General features: G+C 46.0%; 1 protein-coding gene across 2 annotated transcripts in view; it reads left to right on the top strand.

Moving 5' to 3' along the window:
* Positions 1-235: 235 nt before the first annotated feature.
* Positions 236-19,480, top strand: part of LONRF2 (LON peptidase N-terminal domain and ring finger 2) — a 31,549-nt gene continuing 12,304 nt past the window's right edge. For both annotated transcript variants that reach the window (XR_014226311.1, XM_082279203.1), the window contains exons 1-3: positions 236-1,037; positions 15,853-15,971; positions 19,238-19,360. Coding sequence is in view for 1 of the 2 variants with exons in the window: in XM_082279203.1 (XP_082135329.1) it covers positions 290-1,037; positions 15,853-15,971; positions 19,238-19,360 (990 nt within the window). In the remaining variant the exon portion in view is untranslated. The remainder of the gene's footprint in view (positions 1,038-15,852; positions 15,972-19,237; positions 19,361-19,480) is intronic.

Raw genomic sequence — 19,480 nt, 5'->3', positions numbered from 1 at the left:
CGCCACCGCTGCTCCCGGGGAGGCGGGGTCGCGTGCCGGCCTCGGGTGGTTTTACCCAACCGCTCGCCCCTTACATAAGCCGGGAGCCGGTCCGCCCCCCATTCCCACCGCCGTTCCCCCTTCCCCCTCCCGGGAGCCGCCCCCCTGCTGCAGAGATGTGACACGCCCCCTCTCCATCCCTCCCTCCCTCCCTTCCGTCGCCGTCCCCTCCCAGGAAGAAGCCGGAGTCGGCAGCGCCGCGGGCCCAGCATGGAGTAGGGCGGCCCGGGGCCGGCGGCGCCGCGCGGGCATGGAGCTGGGCCCGGGGCCCTGCGCGCTGCCGGCCGGGGCCAGGCCGGCGGCGGCGGCGGGGGGGCCCTGCACCGAGATGCTGCAGGTGGCGGAGGAGGCCTTCCGCGGCGGCAACTTCGAGCTGGCGGCCGAGATCTACGGCTCGGAGCTGGCGGGGCTGCCGCAGCCCGACCGGGGCCTGTGCCTCCGCCGCGCCGACGCGCTGGCCAGGGCCGGCCGCATGGCCGAGGCGCTGGACGCCTACGGTGCGGCGGCACGGCTGGCGCGGCTGCGGCCCGAGGAGCTGCGGGAGCTGGCGGAGAGCGTCGCCCTCAGCATCCGCGACAAGGAGCTGCGCCTCCCGCCCTGGGGGAGCGGCGCGGCCGGCGGCGGCGGGGCGGAGGGTGAGGGGCTGGGCGATCCGGCGTGCTGCCGCCCGCCCGAGCTCTTCGCCTGCCCGCTGTGCCGGCGGCTGCTGTGCGAGCCGGTGACCCTGCACTGCGGGCACACCCACTGCCGCCGCTGCGCCGAGCCTGGCGACTGCGGCCGCTGCCACCGCCCGCGCCGCCCCGCCGAGCCGACCCCTGCCGCCGCCGCCCCGCCGGCCGCCGGCCGCCCGCGGGTCAACGTGGTGCTGGGCAACCTGCTGCACAAGTGGTTCGGCGCCGAGAGCCGGGCGCGGCGGCTCCGCGCCGAGGGCGACGCGCTGCGGGAGCGCCAGGAGCTGCCGGCCGCCCTGGAGAAGTACAACCAGGCCCTAGAGATGGGTGAGTGGCGCCGGCGGGGAGAAAGAGGAGGAGGAGGGAGCGCGGCGCGGTCAGCGCTGCTCGCCAGCACCGGGCTGGCCCCCGCAGCCGGGCGGGGAAGGGGTTTGCGGTGAATGGTGGTAGAGGGCACCTGGGGGAGGTTACGAGCGGGAATCCTGCCAGCGGGTCTCCTCTCGCCCGCCCCCCGCTCCAGTGAATGGCTATTTTTGTTCCACTGGTATTTCTGTCCTTGCTCTGAAGGTGCCTGGTGTTTAGCTGCTCGCTGCCGATGACTCATTATGCAGTATTTCTAGCAAACCCGCTTTCCTATTTATGGGGAAGCCATCATTTAGTGTAGGATACGCCGTAGTGGTCGTGTTGAGCCCCGCCGCGGCTTCGTGGAAGAAATGAGTATGTGAATCATTCAGCTACGTGCAGCTGCACCTTCAGCAAGATAAAAGCTTTGAAAACACCTAATGAGATATCAGTAGGTGTAAAACCTCAGAAAATTTCCTTTATCTTACAGTGTGCAAAATACTTCAGATTAGTTTGCGTTTAGCCTTGGAGAGATGGTCCGCCCGTGTTTTCAGTGTAGCCTCTTTGTTGGTACGCAGTATTTCTGTGTGCAGGGTGTTCTCTGAAGAGCTTGGCTTTAAATAAAAATGCCTGCCTTCCTCCTCTGCCAAACCGATGGCAGCCTTAGTTTATCAAAACCAGCTTGTTTTCAGGCTCTGCTCCGAGTAGTAGGTGGATCCTGCTCGCTCGGTTGTAGCCTTGTAGTAGTGGATGTGTGCGTGCGTGCGCCCGGCTTGTTTGCCCTGCGAGCGGTGGGGGTGGTACACCACCGTGAATGTCGGAGAGGCGTGGAGCTGGGGAGAGCCGGGATCTCGGCAAATCCCCCGGGATCTGCCGCTCCTCCGGTCTCAGCGTGGTGGATGTCCGGTTTAGTCCAGGAGGAAGCGGAGGGAAAGCCTCCGTCGTTTTAACACTGACGAAATCCTGCGGGTAAATGTCTTTGAAAGACAAGTGTAGGGAAAACTGTGCCGCTCCTCTCTGAATGAGCTCCTTCCCTGCATTGAGTAAAATTGCTTTCCTTAATCCTGGTTGTTACACGCAGGCATAAATGGCTCTGATTTTTTTTTTCTTTTTTAAATTTCTTTTGCTGTGGAGAGAAACAGTTTCACTGGTATGCCAGTCCTTGACTCACTTTCATTTTTTGCCAGTTTCATGGTAGGCACTGGAGATAGAAGAGTTTGGGATGGGATAGCATAGCATACTATCTCCTCACAGCTGATGCTGGCTGCAGAAACCATTTCTTCTACTTTTCCAGCTAGATGTGTCAAATTTTCAGTCCTAGCTGAGTGTCCCTATAAAACTATTACATGGTTTAGCTGAAGTAATCCCTATTTAAGTAGGGCAGGATGGAGCCCAAGAAGGAAGGTGAAGCAGAGGGAGGGGAGAGGCTTAATATAGGTCACTGGTAGATACGGTGAGTTTTCAGTAGTGAAGCCTCCTAATATTTTGGGTTCAGGGTCCTACTGCTGGGGAAAATAGCATCTCATCGATGAAATTATGTTTGAAGAGTTTTTTAGAGAACTGTTTCTCACTGTTGTCTCTGCTTCTTGCTGTGTCTGCATGGGGGTGAAAGGAGAGGGAAGACTGCAGTGTGCTGCTGGTGTTCTCACACAGCACGTCTCCTTCCCCTTCCTGTCCTTGGAGTACAGTCTCCAGCTATGGCTGCTGTGCATCAGGGTCTCAAGATAACTCTTTTGCAGTGTCCTTATTTCTGTCTTTAGTGATTTCCCAAGCAGCCTGGGAATGTGTTCAGAAAGTCTTCACTCTGTCAGTGGTACTAAATTTTTTCTTTTCAATAAAATTGTAATTGGAAATAATAACAGGTGTCTTGCTAGCTTTTGAAAACCAAAAGCTATAGGCTTATGTGTTGTAACTTCCCTAGACATGTGGGGAAGGATCCTCTAGTGAATCTGAATTCCAGCTGATGAAGGGCAGCCCATGCCCCCAGCCCATCATCTTTTTTGATGTTTTCTGCATGCCGGTGCTGTTTCTCACAAATTGAACCGCTGTGTAGGAGTCTCATGTTCTTAAATTCTCGCCACATGTTTATCAGGTACTGCTTTTCAGCGTGCTGGAGTTGCCTTCTTGTTTTCCAGCCAAGTATCTTGGTAAATAAAGAAAAAAAAAAAAGAAAACCCCATGGCTCTTTTCTAACTGTTCAGTACTTAAATGTTAGCATATGGGTGACTTAAATGCACAGGGCAGCCGTAAGAGTCGCACCATGTGCCTGAGAGAATTGTCCAAATGTTTCCTGAGCTCTGTCAAGCTCGTGGCTATGACCATTTCCCTGGGGAGCCTGTTCCAGTGCCCAGCCACCCTCTGGGTGAAAAATCTTTAACTAAAATCCAACCTAACCCCCCCCCAGACTCAGCTTCATGCTGTTTCCTCAGGCCCTATCCCTGGTCCTGAGAAAAGAGATCAGTACCTGGCCCTCTGCTTCCCCTTGTGAGGAAGCTGTAGACTGTGGTGAGATGTCCCCTCCGTTTCCTCTACTCCAGGCTGAACACACTTCTAATGTGTGAGAAAATAACTCTTTTTTTACAACCTGCAAATGCTTGTGTATTGCTATTGAGTGTAAAGGGCCTGGGTATCGTTAAAATTTCTTTTTAGCGACTGAAGGCACATGGACACATTGATTATACAATTGTGGTATAAAGTTAGGTAAAATTTCAGGTTTCTTGGCAGTACGTGCACTTCAGTGGGATTTTTTTACTGGTGTTTTTTGTGGAATACTTTCCTACTCCATTTGTAACAACTAGCCTTGTATGATGCAATATTAAAGCAAGTTTTCCTATCACTTTGCTCATTCTGATTGTGGCATTCTCTCTTCTGATTCACACTTTAGTTCTCAAGGTGCTTCAATTCTTGAATTACATTCCTGGTGCAATCTGAAATGTCTGGTACGTATTTCAGGCCTAGGAAGAGGTCTGCAGGCCTTGAAGTTGTCAACTTTTTCTAGTTGAACTAGTTAGTCTTACAAATGAATACTCTTAGCGTGTATGTTCATCTTTTGTCCTTAACAATGACATCTACAACAGCACTGCTGCTCCCATGTTCACTCTCACAGTCTGCTATGGATTCAGGTGTGGTTGAGTAGGGGTTTTTGTTCTTAAGAAAATCAGCTTTGCTATTTGATCCTTCCAGTCTTCTTGAGATGTGATCTCTTCTGTTTTATACAAAGTCACTGCCTTTTTTTTTTTTGCTGCTATAGACATTGGAATAGATCCTACATTATTGTAAGGTATCTAATTACCACAGCTTCAAAGCAAGCACATGTCAAGCCGCTTGAAAGAAAGCATTTGTTTCCAGATGGATCACTTTTTGTGCCAAGCTTTATGGTGTTCAGCCATCGTAATATCAAGTATTGTCCAAATGTTGCTCTCATGGCTGTTACCCCAGCTTTCTGAATTTCATTTGTGTGGAAATCAGAGGTGGGCTTCCTCTCTGACATCCCTTCTCTTTTAACTAGTCTTTTGATTGTATGAACTCCTAAGTTAATTAAACTGAAATATATGATATATGTGTGCAGGATTGCTTTGTTTGTGGGGTTGTTTTCTTTTGTTTGTTTGGGTCTTTTTGTGTGGTATGTGCTTTCTGCACCCTTTTTTCTTTCACCTGCTGCTCTCTCTGATGGAGATACTCTCTGGAGGGACTGTGCTTGGGAGGAGTACAGTCTTTTCCTTATATCCAGGCATACAAGCTCCTTAAGCTGTGTGCCTGAAGTTAATGTAAGCTCAATTTCAGTGAGAAATTATTGTATTTTAAGGATGTGCTTTTGGGAGTGTGTTCTGGTTTTGGGTTTTTTTATTTCTCCAAAGCAGTTCTCAGTTACAGAGGCAACAGGTGTCTGTTACTTCATTGGGAAGATTGTGAACAGAGCTTTCCTCAAGTACGTCTCTAAAAGAGATGAAGCTATCCTCTGACTGAGGGTACATTCATAAGCCAACATGCGTGCAGAGTGTGAGAAGTTTGGGGTGGTCTTGGGTCATGCCTTAAGCCAGAATTTCTCTGTGCCCTTCTTTGTATCGAGACAGCCTGTTAGCATCCTGTGCCTTTCCTGTAAATAAGTCTGAAGACATCTGCTCAGGGATACAAAGCCCAGGGGTGTAGTTCTGTGGCTCCTGTTGCTGCTGGTTTGTAGCAGTTCTGGTTCCTGGGCTGTATCAGCAGTTGCAGGTCTTGGGTGGTCTCTCAAGCCTGCCCGCAGGGCTGTGGCTCTGCTGGGAAGGGCTGTGACCCTGTTGTGCCCACCTGACCCTAATCTTGAATGAACTTCTTTGGGTGTGGAGGGGTGACCCTGCCCTGGCTCCTGTGGTGTGATGGAGCAGTTTCTTGTTTGCTTGCTGTGTGCTGTACAGTGGGATCCCAGCAGGGTGGCACACATCCTATTTGGACACTGGCATTCCAGGACACCCTGTTTTCTGTGTGAGACGTTGGCTTCAGTGTGTAATTACCCGCTGCTGCAAAGTTTATCAGGCCTGAGAAGATCATTGATTCTGGAGAGCTGTAAGAGCTCAGCAAACACTCAAAGAGGTTTTGTTTACTTCTAGTGTGATGGGCTGTTTCTGAGCAGAAATATGATTGTCCTGGGGCAGGGGGGGATAGCTGATGCATGCAGCTGCTCACATTGCCCAGGATTTTAGTACCACCCCTCCATTTCAGAATGAACACGTTGGAGATAAAGCTCAACTCTATCACAGAGTTTTGAAAACACAGTGAAAGATAGAGGACTTTGGAAGAAAAGGCTCCTTTGCACATACATCTGTGTGGATCTTAGTTTCAAGTGGATAAAGGATGGTGTAGGAAAGGCCAAGGAGAGGAAGTGAGTTTGTACCAAGCCCAAAGCATCATCAGAAGTAGCAGTGCTGCCAGGCAAGCAGGGGAGATGCTGCTGTGTAGGCACTGGGGATGCTCCATCTCCCGGGGTGAAGAGCTGCTCACTGACCTCTGGCCCACGGGGTGGTGGATGTGGTGTTGCTAGAAACAAAATGCAGGAGCTTTCCTGAGCTTTGGTGGAAAGAGGAAAATCTGCTTCTCTTGGACAGATGTTGGAGAACCCTCCCCCCTCATCCCAGTGCATGAGCACCATAAATTGGTCTGATCCAAAAGAAAGCTTATTGTGGCTGCTCAACACTAATTACTTTTGTGGTCAAGCAATTAATGGAGATTTATCTGATGCTTTCCACATTCTCTCGTTGTAAGAATTGAATTAAGGGGGTGGGGCAGGCCAGGAGGCAGTAGAAAAGAGACACAAGGGAAGCTACAGACCTTCAATGCAAGTTGATTCAAGAACAATTGCTGTAGATTTTCCTGCCAGGTAAATGACAGGTTGTGGGGTTGCACTCCTTCCTGAAGAGCATGGCATAGGTAAAACTTCAAGCCAAGCATTCTTGGAGTTAGACTGAGTGCTTACAGCTATGAGATAAGTATGGGCAAGTATTCTGCCATGCCCCAGAAATAATTTGCGTAAGCGATTGGAAAAAACATGGACCCTGTTCTAAGTCAACAGAATCTCTATTGAGCACACAGGAGTATTTATAGGATTCTTGTTTACAGATTGTAGAATCAAAGCTATGCAGCCAGTAAGAGACTAACCAATCATACAAAGAAATGGCAGAACCCATGTTTCTTGCTACTTTATCTCGGACACTCTCACACATCCCACAGAGCCTCCACGGCCCAGTGTTCTGGGCCACTTAATTGAAACATTCTCACATAGGTATTTATGGCTGCAGATGATCTTTGGTATGCACTTTCTCATGGGAAAAAGGGTCTTGTCAAGGTTGACCAGGAGCAGCCACTTCGACAACTTGCTTGGGCATTTTCCTTCCATGCCTATGTCTGAGTTGTTTCAGATAAGGGAGAAAGGATGATCAGAATTTCTTGGTGGACTTGGTGGAACAGCCTTAGGTGCTTTCCTACTGCAGCCCTGACTGGTGATGGATTCCTCTCTTAGTCCTGGGTCAGGATCAGAAGAAGCAAAGAAGAGCCCCAGTCTGTAAAGGGAAGCTACTGAACTCTCTTTAGAGAGCTGTGCTTAAATTTTTATGGAGGTGGCTGATGCCATCGTATGCGTTTTATTAATTCTGCTGCTTTGTAAAGTTGTGCCTTCGTTAATGGTGCGCTTGCACCAAAGTCTCATTCGAAGAATACTGCTAGAGAGTGTCTACATGGACTTGTATGTGAATTACATGTATTAGAACACTTTAATGGGCTCTTCTTTTGTACGCCATTTCTAGGAGGCTGCTATTAAAAGATAAGATCGTTTGTCTTTTCCTGATATGGTAAAAAGGATGTTGGCCAAATTTTCCTTCCTCACAGGGTCTTGAGTACACTTTCCTGTTTGAGGTAGTGAAGAAGTAAGTCTTTCATGTTGTACCAGCCATTTAGCAAAAACAACAGAAAAGCCATGGTAGACAGCTGTCATGACTCCTGCAACAGCAACTGGTTCAGTCATTTTAATAATTTATCAGAAGAATATTTAATTTTATAACTCCTAAAGGAAGGTGACTTTAAAAGAAGAATGACAGGTAGTGTTTCTGAAATTACCTGCTACAAAAAATAGTAGTTGCTTGCTGCTTAGAGGAGTTGTGCTAAAAAAGGAACTTTCCCATCCATCTTTAAAATCATATCTTGGAATCCTCTTAAAGTGTGTCTCCAAAACCTCTTTGTGCTGTTCTACACAGACAGAAGAATATGTAAAAGTAGGAGTCAAGGTTACCTGGAGACTGTTGCAGTCATCCTAGCATTATTTTTAAACTTGAAATATTTTGCAGAGTTCTGCCCCTCAGTGCCTACCTCACCCCACCTCGCTCCCTCCTGTTTTACTGTGAACTTGTGCTTGAAAAACAGTAGTAGATACTTCATATATGTCACCACTGGAAACATGTCAAGTTGTTTGGAGTGGAAGCTCATGTTACTCTTGGTTTGTACAGAGCTTGTGGTTGAGGGCTCAGGTCCTGTAGCTGGATCTCTGGAAGTTTTTTTCCTTCTTGCAGAGGGTCTGCTGAAGGAGGGTCTGCTTCTTGCCAAGCTGCAAGACCAGAGCCAAGGTGATCAGGAGGCTTATTCGTCACTGGTGAAGGGAAGAAGGCATCATGCTGTACAGTAGACAGTCTTGCTGTGGGTTTTTGGTTTTTTGTGGTGTTTTTTTTTTAAAGTAATTAATATTGCTCATGTAACTTACCCCATCTTCAATGGAACAGAATTGTATTTTCCCCTTCCCCTTCATGTATGTAACCCAGATGTAATTTCCTATAAATAATTGAACTACTTCAGCAATCCTCAAGAATGAACTGTATGTACTTATCAAAGTTTGAAGAATTTTTGAAGTCTCTTCAAACAGCATGCTCTTCTTTTTTTCTTTGATAAAGTATAACAGAATGTCTTTTGCTTTTGAGAGAAGACATTTATAGAACTGACTCGTGCTTCCTTATCTTAAAATTAGTAGGATATTGCAGTACTCTTTTCTTTTTGCAAATATAGTAAGTGATCACTCTATTTGAGGACAGAATGGGTGAGGTAGTAACTGAGAAGCAAGAGGGTCCTTTTTGCAAAAGTCAGAAATTCTGAAACAAGCTTTAACTGGAAAAAGAGCTTAAAAAGACCTGAAGGGTAACTTGTAGAAATGTGGCTTATGTACTAATCATGTCAAAGAAGGCAACTAGGTTGTCACTGGTGAAGTAGTTTTATGATAGAATATCTGGCTGTAAATTTTTCTTGTTAAACTGTGATCGTGGGAGACCTACTTGGCTGGCCCTGCCTGTCTGCGAATTACAGTGGTGTCTTTGGAGTCTCCTTGCAGTCACAGGTTCTTGTGCACCTAGCATAGGTCCCTGTTTCTTTGGGCAGGTCAGAACTTCTCCTTGGGTGCTTTGGACATCTGGCAGGGGGTTGACCCCTTGAGATTCTTGGTTTTGATTTTGAATCTTGTTAGTTATATCATACTTCGGTCTGTAGATATCTTGATTTGGGGCAGTCTCTGTATCTGCTGTGTGAGAGGGTAATTCCATTCTGACTGAGGCTTGGTAGGAAACCTTTCCTAGCCTTGAACTAAGTCCTGGGTGAATTAGTAAGCATTGAAAAATGAGTCATATTTGTGTACTTACTGCTTTTATTATACTAGTGCCAAGAGGCCATAGATGGACTTGGGGTACATCACGTGAAGCAGCCCAAATGTCCAAAGGGTAGAATGGGAGCTGAAAATACTGGGAGGGAGTGTTGTTTCATGCTATATTACCTGGAAAGAGTAGCAGACATCTAGCAGAGTGTTGAAAGATTGGGATTTGCATAGGAGGGAGCAATGGTCTAATATATTACACTTAACTCTGTGCTGGGACATTCTTGAATTTGGGACTTTGCTGCTGCAATTCATGACTTATGGGTTTGGGAAGAAGGTTATCATTGGCTTTGGAGTTGTGGGCATGCAGACTAAACTGTACATTAATGTAATTGGTCTGGCATGCTTCTGCCTCATGAGGCCAAAGGTACAGCACAAAAGCGAGGGTGCAAAGTTAGCTGCATCATCTGTAGCAGCTCTTCTGGGTAGCATACAACTTCCCTCACAGTGTTTCTCCTGAGTAATGGTGGGTATAGTGATTAGCTGTGCTTAGCAGTGATGACAGTCCAGCTTTAAATAACATACGGAGCTTCCTAGCTGAGGACTTACTGAGCCTGAAATAAAACTGCTTAGAATCTAAAGCATTTTGTTCAGCACACTGCAAGGTCTGTGTTCTTAAGCCTGGGCGTTTGGACAGCAAAATACAGAGGCCAGAGAGAAATGAGTTCAATCTTAAAATTGCATCTTCCTAAAAATTGGTGGCACAGGCTCCAAGTGGAGGATGGTGGTGCCCTGAGCTCCTCATCCTCACCACAGCCTGTTTCAAGAGTTCCTAAGGCCATACACTACTGTCTGCCAGTGTTGATCCCTTGGTCCCCCAGGGGAAATGGGTGTTACAGTTGCCTGCAGAGTACTGTTCACAAGTGCCTGCCTCGTAAGTGCAGTGGAAGGGTGCTTGGTTGCACAAGTAGATTTCTGGAGGAAGAGCCATCTTTTATTGCATTCTCTGTGCGCTAAAAGCTCTTGCATGTTTCCTCTGGGGTCTTTGATCACTTCAGGAAGATGCCGGTGATGTAAATGCAAGGAGGAAAAGCCATAATATTCAGAAAATATGTATACTTTTTAAAGTCCAGCTGTTAATCCAGTTAAGGTAGACTGATGATTTAGAAAACATGGGTTTGCTGATTGCAGGTATGTGGTCATGTTCATTGCCCTCCATAATCAGGTTTGGGAAGCTAACCCTGGTTTCTATCTTTGCTGTGAAATGAAGTTTTATTTTAATGTCCTGAATGTCTTTATTACTTCTGCTAATTATTTTGTCTAAACTGCCCCTTTCTCTTTGCCACCCCCTTTTCCCCTACCAAACATCCTGTGCCTCCATTTTCTGTGTGTGGACTTGTCATGCTTACATGAAGTTTGGAGGAGAAAAGCTAATTTGCTATTCAGTTATTTACTAAAACTTGCTAATTTCTCACTGAAATGAAGATACATGTTTCATATTATTTTTCAAGCTTATTAAAAGGCTTTCAATACTGAATTGTTCAGAACTAAATGCATAATGTAGCAAAACAAGCCAAATTTCTTTCTCTTTCCAGGGCAGAAGTTTCTTTAAAATGTGAGAGAAGTTTCTGCTGAAATACTGTGCAGGCTGACTCTTAAAAGCAAGACTGAAAGGTGTTTGTGATGACACTTGTTTCAGTTCTGCTCATGCCTTCAAGGAAATGTGCTTAGTATTGAGATATGTGTGAATAAGATGCGATTTTCTACGAAGAATTGTTAGCTAAGGAGAATTAGAGTGTTCTAGCAACTTTAAGCTTGTTCTTTCTGTTCTGAGTTCCTGGAAGAAATGGCAGAGTAGTTTATTACAGTAAAACTTCTATCATCATCTGCGCTCAGTTGGGCAAATTCTCATAATTGCTCTAACTGCCTTCCTGGCACAAGGAAATTTTGTGGAGCCCTGTTGTCCTACCAACCTTCCAAACTCAACAGAATAGTTTTTTTAAAAGCTTGAATACTTGGGCATATCTGGAAAAGTAATTTTGGGTGTTAGCTTCTGCATAAGTAAAAGCACAGAGTAACAAACACGCAGATGAGCACAAAGGTGGTGTGAGAGGAAAATTAATGATTTTGGAGAAATCCAAGTTGACAACCACACTCAGAATAGGCAATATTTGGTGGTCCAAAGGAGGGTCTAGGAGGCAAAGACCCAAACATACGTCTGTTCTGGGCCCTGTATGGGCCAGGGTTTGTCTGGTACAGTGAGATTATGGCTGAGGGGAAGGGAGATGCTTGGGAAGACTTCCAGGACTTGTGTCTTGGAGGAAGTCTCTGTGTCCCAGCTGCCTGGAGCTGCAGATCCTGGGAGCCTCAGTACTGCATCCCTGATGCTGACAAGGACATAAATTTTGCTGTGCCGCTGTGGATTCCCAGGAGGAGTTGGATTCACAAAATGCCATCTGCTGGTGTTGTGGAAACAGTAAAATTTTCTACACTTTTCTTTTTTAATTTGGCCTGAAATAATAAGTCATTTCATAAAAGAAATCTTCTTTTCCCCTGCTTTTTATCTCCAGAAGAGAGAATGAGTGCCTTATTTTAAAACAAACTTTTGACTACTATTGTGCAGCTTTTTCTTTTGTGATTGTTTCTTCGGGTTTGTTTTTTTGGTTGTTTTTTTTTTTTTTTTTATAATTGCAAATACTGTAGAGTCACAGTGTTACAGAGTTGAAAGGGACCTTAAAGGTCATCGAGTCCCAACCCACCTGCCATGGGCCAGGACACTTTCCGCTAGACCACTGGGTTGGGGGACTCGAGGCATTGTCCAGCCTGGCCTTGAACACTGGCATCCTTGTATACTGGCATCTGCCTTGTATACTGGCATCTTGAACACTGGCATCCTTGTGAACTGGCATTCACAAACTCTGTACACCCTCAAGGCCTCTCTTGCCACCTTCTGTGACTAATTATTTTCATCACATCATTTGCTGTGGCATGGAACAACTCGGTATCATGGTGCTTATAAGAAACACTGTAGTTATTTAGGCTGCAGCTGGATATTCACTTTTTCATCCCACTTCCACGTGGACCCTGAGTTGGAGTTAGCCAGCTGATGCCTCAGTTCCACTGACAAAGAATGAGGTTTCAGTCCATCTAGCTTTGCCCTGATGAGACGTGGACCCTCCTGGGACAGTCCTGCTAGCACCTCCTGATAGCAGGAGGCTGGGAATAAGGATGCATGGGTTGGGTGTAGAGCCAGTAAGATTTCAGGCTGCACTGCTTGCTCTGTGAGTGAGGTGAGCCTGAATGGAGGTGGCTGGGCACCACTCTAGCTATGGCATCTAGTCTAGATACTTCATCTCCCTGTAGAAGACCTGTTAAAGTACGGCCTCATAAATGCTGTTCTCTTTAGCAAAGCTGTTTGGTTTGTTGGGGTTTTTTATCCTTTCTCTCAGTTAACTAAACATTCCTTGCCAGTTACTCATTAAGATGGGCCGGCCACACCTTATGCTTTCTGACTGAGTCTCAGTGAAGGAGAGGTATGAGCCCTGAGTACACGTAGCTTTTTCTGGCTTGCCTCCATGTTGGTTTATTTTCTTTTCATATTGTGAGACCCTTTGGACTGTGCTTCAGGAGGATCTGCAGCCTTTGCCACAGTGTTGTGCTCTGCAATGGCTTTTTTTTGCTTAAAACGTTTGCACTGAAGACAAGTTCCTGAAAAGGAGCTGATGAAGCTGTTCTCTCTCTGGGTTTGTTGGATGTACGAACCGTTCTGAAGAGTGCTGGAAAGCATCAGTGTGGTTAAAATGTGCAGTAGTGAACAGAAGCAGCAAGCTGACTTGCTTTGCCCCCTAATCTCATACTGCTTCCTTTCCCTATGGTGCCAGAAATACCACCCCACCCCACCCCACCCCACCCCACCCCACCCCACCCCCTGCTTTCCTGTTGAGGTGCCTAACTTCTTGCTGTTTCTACCTCCCTCTGCATACCCTGAACCTGGATACCCTAGAGCAGACAAAGATGGAAATACAAAGTATGCATTACTTACTGTTCAAATGCAGCTAAACTAAATAGTTTCATATTTGAGCATCTGCTAAAAGAAAAAAAAACTTGCTTGGAGATCTTAGATTAATTGCTTTCAATTTTATATAACTTGCCGTCTTTTAAAAAACTATAGGTAGAAACGTGGATCACTCCATGCAGCAGTCTGCACGTGTAGTAGTTAAAAAAAACCCTCAACAAACCATGACAAAACCACACAAGCAAAAAACAGCACAGAACCCCAGCACCTTATTAACATGTGAGCTTTTGTAGAGCTCTTTAAGTGTAGTCTCTAGCTGTCACTGTCTGAGACCAGTGGGGAAGCATCAGCCCTGATCTGTTGCTCTGCAGTTAGTATATCTGTCGTCAGTCCACACTACAGCCAAAAAAGGCAACACTCCTTGCTGCTTCTTTCCTTCTCATCCAGTGTCCTGGCACTCAAGTTTGCGTGGCTGTACAGTGAACTAGCCAAGGGGAAACCGATCCTCTTAAACCTTTCTATTTATTTGTTGCTATTTGATGAGATTGATAGCTGGACTGACATTCTCACGGAGTCAGAATTTACTTGAAATTCTGCAACTTTAGTAAAACTCACAGAGAAGGCTAAGAAGATACCAATAAGAGAAGATGTTCTGGACACAAGGGGAGGATGTTCTCCTTGTGGGACATTGAGAGTGTACAAGGAAGAACGTGTGGATAATATGTAGCAACTATACTTTTACTTGTATAGCTGATTGTTTACTGCCTGAATGGTCATTGTTAGACAGCCTTGTCATTGTTTGCTAAGCAGCCAATCTTAAATTAGGCCACAGCCATTGTGAACAGGTATAAGAATAGCAGTAGAGAAAATAAAAAATCTTTCTACCTTTTCTGACTATGGATTACGACTAGTGTGGCTTTTATGTCCGCCTCAACAACAACCACAGCTATTGAATTAACTTTCAGTCAATTGATTCTTTGCTCTGGTTCCCAGTGCAAGCACATGAACCTGGTTTGCCGCACAAGCAGGAGCATCAGCCCAAGCGGGGGGAGGTGTGAGGGGGATGTGGTGTTGGGCCATCCCTCGTGGTAGGTGCTTGAATTTAATAAGTGGTGGCACCTGCAGCAGTTGTACTCACTCTGTGTCCATGCAGATGTGTTTGTACCTGGGCTGTGTATGGGCAATGTGTTCTTACCGAGGGCATGTTTAGGATGCTGGTGCTGAAGCGAGATCCAAACAGTGAAGCCAAATCAGGCTGAAGAGAGCAGGAGACGTATGGAGACAGGAGCCCTGTGTGTGAACATGCATAAGGTGACACTTGGTGGAAAATCCTTGAGAGAGCTGGTTTGGATGTGAAGTTAAAATTTGGAGAAATGTGGTACTGTGTCTCAGCACACTAGAGCTTGTGTAAAGTTTGTTACCAGTTCTGACAGTTTTAACCAGCTCACATTTGGGAAAGGATTACTGCACTTAGCTGCAAGCAGCCACCTTCCAGCCTTCCAGAGGCCTCTCCCAGTACATGAAGGTCAACAGTGACCAAGAGTAAATCTCTCATAAATCTCATCACCTAAAATAACATAACTGTTCTAGTGAACAAAAGCAGAGCATTATTTGGGACTTAGTGTGTGTTTTGCAAGGATGCTGCCGCAGCCTGCTGCAGTGTCCTTGCTGAGCTGGGGAAGTTGTGGGAGGGAGGTGGAGAATTGACTGGACCATTAGGGGCATGAGGTGGTGCCTAATGGCTTGAGACCTGCTGGGTGGATGGCTGCCAGTGGTGTTGCCCAGGTGTTGGTAATGGGGTTGACACAGTTCAGCACCTTATTAACAGCTTCCATCACAGGGAAGAGTATGCTGTCAGCAAGTTTGTCTGTGGCACAAGATTGGGAGAGGAAGAAGTGATTCATGTGCTGGGGAGCAGGGCTGCCATTCAAACCAACAACCTGGGGCATGGGCTGACCAGCCTTGCCTACTTCTGCAAAGGCAGGTGCAGCTGGGACACAACAACCCCGTGCAACAGGATGGGCTGGACTAGACAGCAGATCTGCAGAAGAGAGCTGGGGGTCCTGGTGGACAGGCTGAACATGGATCAGCCAGTTTTTCTGTGGTTCTGTGAAATTAAAATGTGTTCCAGAGACCTTATTAGCAAAGGACAGAATAATAATGTCTGGGAAGTTCATAATTCGTGTGAACTGAATGATTCATGAATTTGTGGAGGCAAGGTGTATGATCATGAGAGGTTTGCTTGCCTTGGGGAAGGCAAGCGGATATGAAGTGTAAAGGCTGCATGCATTTTTGTTATTTAATGGCTTCCAGGAACACTTTAGCTGAAGTCCTGCATTGGTGATTTCTTCCTCCACGCTGAGGGTAGAAACACTTGCAGCTTTTTTCTTTTTGCTTTCTAAAGTGTCCTGTAAGCAAGATGAAGAAAAGAGCAGTGGCATCCTCTTTGTGAATATGAAATATGTCCTGCTAGATAAAACATAGAGATTGCTTCAGGGTGAGAAGAATATATTTTAAGCAGGAAAGAATGAAGGAATTGCCTCTTTTTCCATTACAGGAGAGTATAAATGTAATGGGTGTGAAGTAGTGATTTTTTTGGTTATGGTGGCTGCATATGAGGTTACTGTATTTAACATGTCCTGGTACTTCTTTTAATGAAGTTCCTTGCAACTGTTTTTGTTTTCCAGCTCCTTGCAAGTGTTCATTAATAGCACAGCGGGCAGAACTCTGTACGTTGATGAAAAACTACCAGCAAGCTCTTCACGACGCGGACATCCTCTGCCGAAACAAGCCCCACTGGCCTGCGGTACGGTGCTTGCTTCTTGTAAAGACCAAGATGAAAACTGCTTCTTCTCAGGGCTTCTCTCTGTGCTGGGGACGGTGCTGCTGGGGCTGTTGTTGGAAGAACATCGGGGCATTAGCAGGGCCAAAAATGTCTAAGTTCTTCAAAGAACAAGTCTGGAAGGTCCTCAGAATCTTCTCCAGCTGGTGGGATTTTGATGGTGGGCTGCTGGTGATGTGGTTTTGTTCATACTGGTGCCTTTTATCTGTTACAGTTTGTGCTGCAGCTTGGCAGCAGAATCAGTTCATAAGGCTCTGGCAGCCCAGGATGGCCCTGCAGGTCTCTCTGGGACGATGTGTCCCATGGAAGTGGGTGGCTTTGACAGCCTGCTGGCCAGTGTGTTTTTTTGAGGAGCAACCCAGACTCTATTTCAGGATTATTTTCTTTCTCTCTTTAATCCTAAAATATCCTATCTGTGATGTCTACCTGTGTCATGGTGTTTCATAGAGGGGTTGCAATTTTTTTCATAACCAAAGGAGGTGCTACAAGGAGCAGTGGGCAGTTTGAAGCAAGTATCAGGAATGATGTTAGGAGAGAGAAATGGAAGAAACACATGGTGCCCATCATTACCACTGGTTGCCTGAAGCTGGACTGGGTGTCCAGCAGTTCACCCCACTTAGGATTACACCTGCAGTCAGTCCTTCTCCTATCAGTAGCAAAACTGCAACACAGGTTTGAGCAGATAAAGCCTCTGCGTGCTTTCTGGGGAGAGCATAGCATGGGGAATTGTGGAAGGATTTTAGGCAGAGACTAAGGAGACTAAGGAGGTGTTGCATAAATGCCTTGACCTTCTGCCTCAGCAAGCAAGGCTGTGCATCTAGTGCTCCATTCCCAGTTAGGGATGATGCAGGGCAAGCAGAGAGGTGCTGTCTGCAACACCGAGTCTCTGACAAGTTAGGGAATTGTCTCTGAAGGCTATCTGTCTTGTCACCCATTAAAACCTTTCATGTTGGAAGGCAGTTAATAATCTTCCCCTGCATCCAGTTTGCTTCTCTATCTTGGATAATTTCTCATGAAGTCAGGAATCCCACCTCGGGTGACGCTGGCTGGGTTTCTGTGCAGAGGGAGAAAAATGAATTACGCACGTTCAGATGTTTTCTTGAAATGTCTTCTGTTTGCCTGAATCCATGGAAATGTGATGTGTGTCAGTCGTAGGTGGATAAAGGTTTCATTAATCACATCTCTGAAGAATATTAATTGAAAATGAAATTTGTCATCATGGCGTAACCAGCAGTATCTCAGACGTACTTCACTTGTGCTTTCATGTTTGTGAGGACATCAACATAAGCTGTGCTGACCCAGAATCCATGTTCTCCAGGAGTTCTGGGCATCTGCTTTGTTTTGTGTATTGCAGCATCTCATCCAGTGGCAGAGATTAGCTCAAACATTTGCTGTGTAGTTAAAAAAAACAAACCCAACATAAAATTAAACTTAATTCTGGGAGTAGCTCCTAGGATGCAAGTGTTCGCCTAACTGGTATCTTTTGGCTTATTGATAACAGATGTAATAGCTTGCTGAGTTACTGGTGAAACTCCTTGATATGCTGTAGTTATTGGAGCTGTAGATAAGTTGGTTTCTTTTCAGTTGCTATGAAAACCAGGTCCTTAGACTCTGTAAGGCAGGGAGTGTTTTCCAGTTGTGTTTTTATATGGAGGGTAGACAGCGGTGCCCTCCTGCCTGCTGCACATGGTCCTGCTTGGATCTCCCTTTCAAGTTTCAGGTTTGATGCTTGGCAGGGGTATGTGAAAATAGGAAAGGGAAGGTGGCAGCAGTAGTCTCTGAAGTATAGGGTTCTCTAGTCCCTGGGCCTAAGTCCTGGTGTTGGATCTTTAGGTACTTTGTCTGTGGACAGCCCAGCTCAGTCCTCTCTTGCAGGTTGGATAAGGACATTGCTCTTACAGCTCTGAAGGACGAGTCCAAACAAGCTTGTAGGCTTCCCAGTGCAGTGAAGTAATGCTGACACTGATGGCAGGTGTGTAAAAGGTTTTATGGAGGCTGTGCAAGCATCCAGGTAAGAAGGTCAGGGTCAGGCCTCACGCTATCTCTCTTCTTACCTCATTGAGGAAAAGAAAAATGTATCTCGCCTGGAGAGAATCGATGTGTACTGAAATTTCTTGTACAGGTCACCAAATGGTAATTTTGTTAATTAACCTGGCCTATGCAGTGCCTGCTACTTGCTTTTGGCATGAGCCTCCTTCTTCCAATTCCAGAGGAATGGTAAAGATCTTAACAGGTCTCAGCTTGGACAGCAGTACTGAAAGAATGAGGGAGTTACCTGCTCAGGAAGATTATGTGATACCAGATCTTTCATCATTATTATGAAGGACGAAAAGTGGATCTGCTTATCTAGCCAGTCTCTTAGATGAATGAAGCTGTACTTTCAGTACAGGCTAGAGGTGTTCTCTTGGGTCAGAGGTGGTGCTTGTAGAGCACACTTCTGTCTAATAAGCAAGAGGGAAATGTTTAAATGCACTCTTAAGTTTCTTTTCATTGTGAAGGAGCTAATTTCCATAGTCAGATTAGAACTGTAGTTTGATATCTGCAGGAAAGTTCAGAGGCGAGGCGTTCCTCTCTTGCTACTAGTAACAAGTAAAATAGGATTTATTCCCAAGCTGGCTATCCGTACCTGTTGGCTGTGGATGTGTGAGTCCAGAACATGGGAGAGGTAGGGTGGGTTAAAATGCTTCAGGTTAAGCATTGGTAAGTTGCCCTAAATTCATTATGTTTTTGGGCCAAATAAAACAGGTGAAAAATTATCTCTGTAGATAATTTTACTATCCTAGTAAGACACCCAGGAGAAGTGACTATCCTGAACTCTCTGAGCTGCCACTTCCAGGCTGCCTTGTCCCACTGCCTTTTCTGTGCAGCTGCATTACTTTTTAAGTTTGTCCTGGTATGTGAAACTGTTCTCTGATGTGTCCAAGCACAGTGGGATGTGTAGTAGACTTTGTCCCTGGGGAGACAAATACCCCTCTTCATTCCCAGCTCTTCTCTCAGGAAATGAGCAATGCCTTTGGCAAGGGATAATGCAGCAGAGGGTTCCTGGGTAATCTTTTTTGCACCAGAAGGGACTGAATTTCTTTCAGTCACATGTATCAAAGAGGTTGTTACCCAAAAAGCATCTTGTTCTTCACCTGCAGAATGCTGTGAACTTCCAGGTTTGTTTTCTGGTGTCTTGCTGCCACTTCAGAAATGATCTCTAGATTTGTATATTTCCTTTGTGTGAACAGGGCCATTATGTGAAAGCAAAAGCTCTTTCTGGATTGGAAAGGACTGAGGAAGCATTGAAGGAGTTTCTTTATTGTGTTGCCTTAAATCCCGAATGGAGCTCAATGAAGAAAGAAGCCCAAAAGGTATAAAATGTATTTACTGGCTACTTGGCCATTGTGCTGGTTTTAATCCCACAGCCAAGTAAAATTCATGGTATTTCAGGTGATAGTAAACACCCAAAGGATAGTTCTGATTCAGTAGAT

This window comes from Coloeus monedula (genome assembly GCF_965178545.1).
Source record: "Coloeus monedula genome assembly, chromosome: 3".
Taxonomy (NCBI): Eukaryota; Metazoa; Chordata; class Aves; order Passeriformes; family Corvidae; genus Coloeus; species Coloeus monedula.
The sequence above is the reverse complement of the archived record's forward strand: the minus strand, read 5'-3'. Positions and strand labels throughout refer to the sequence as shown.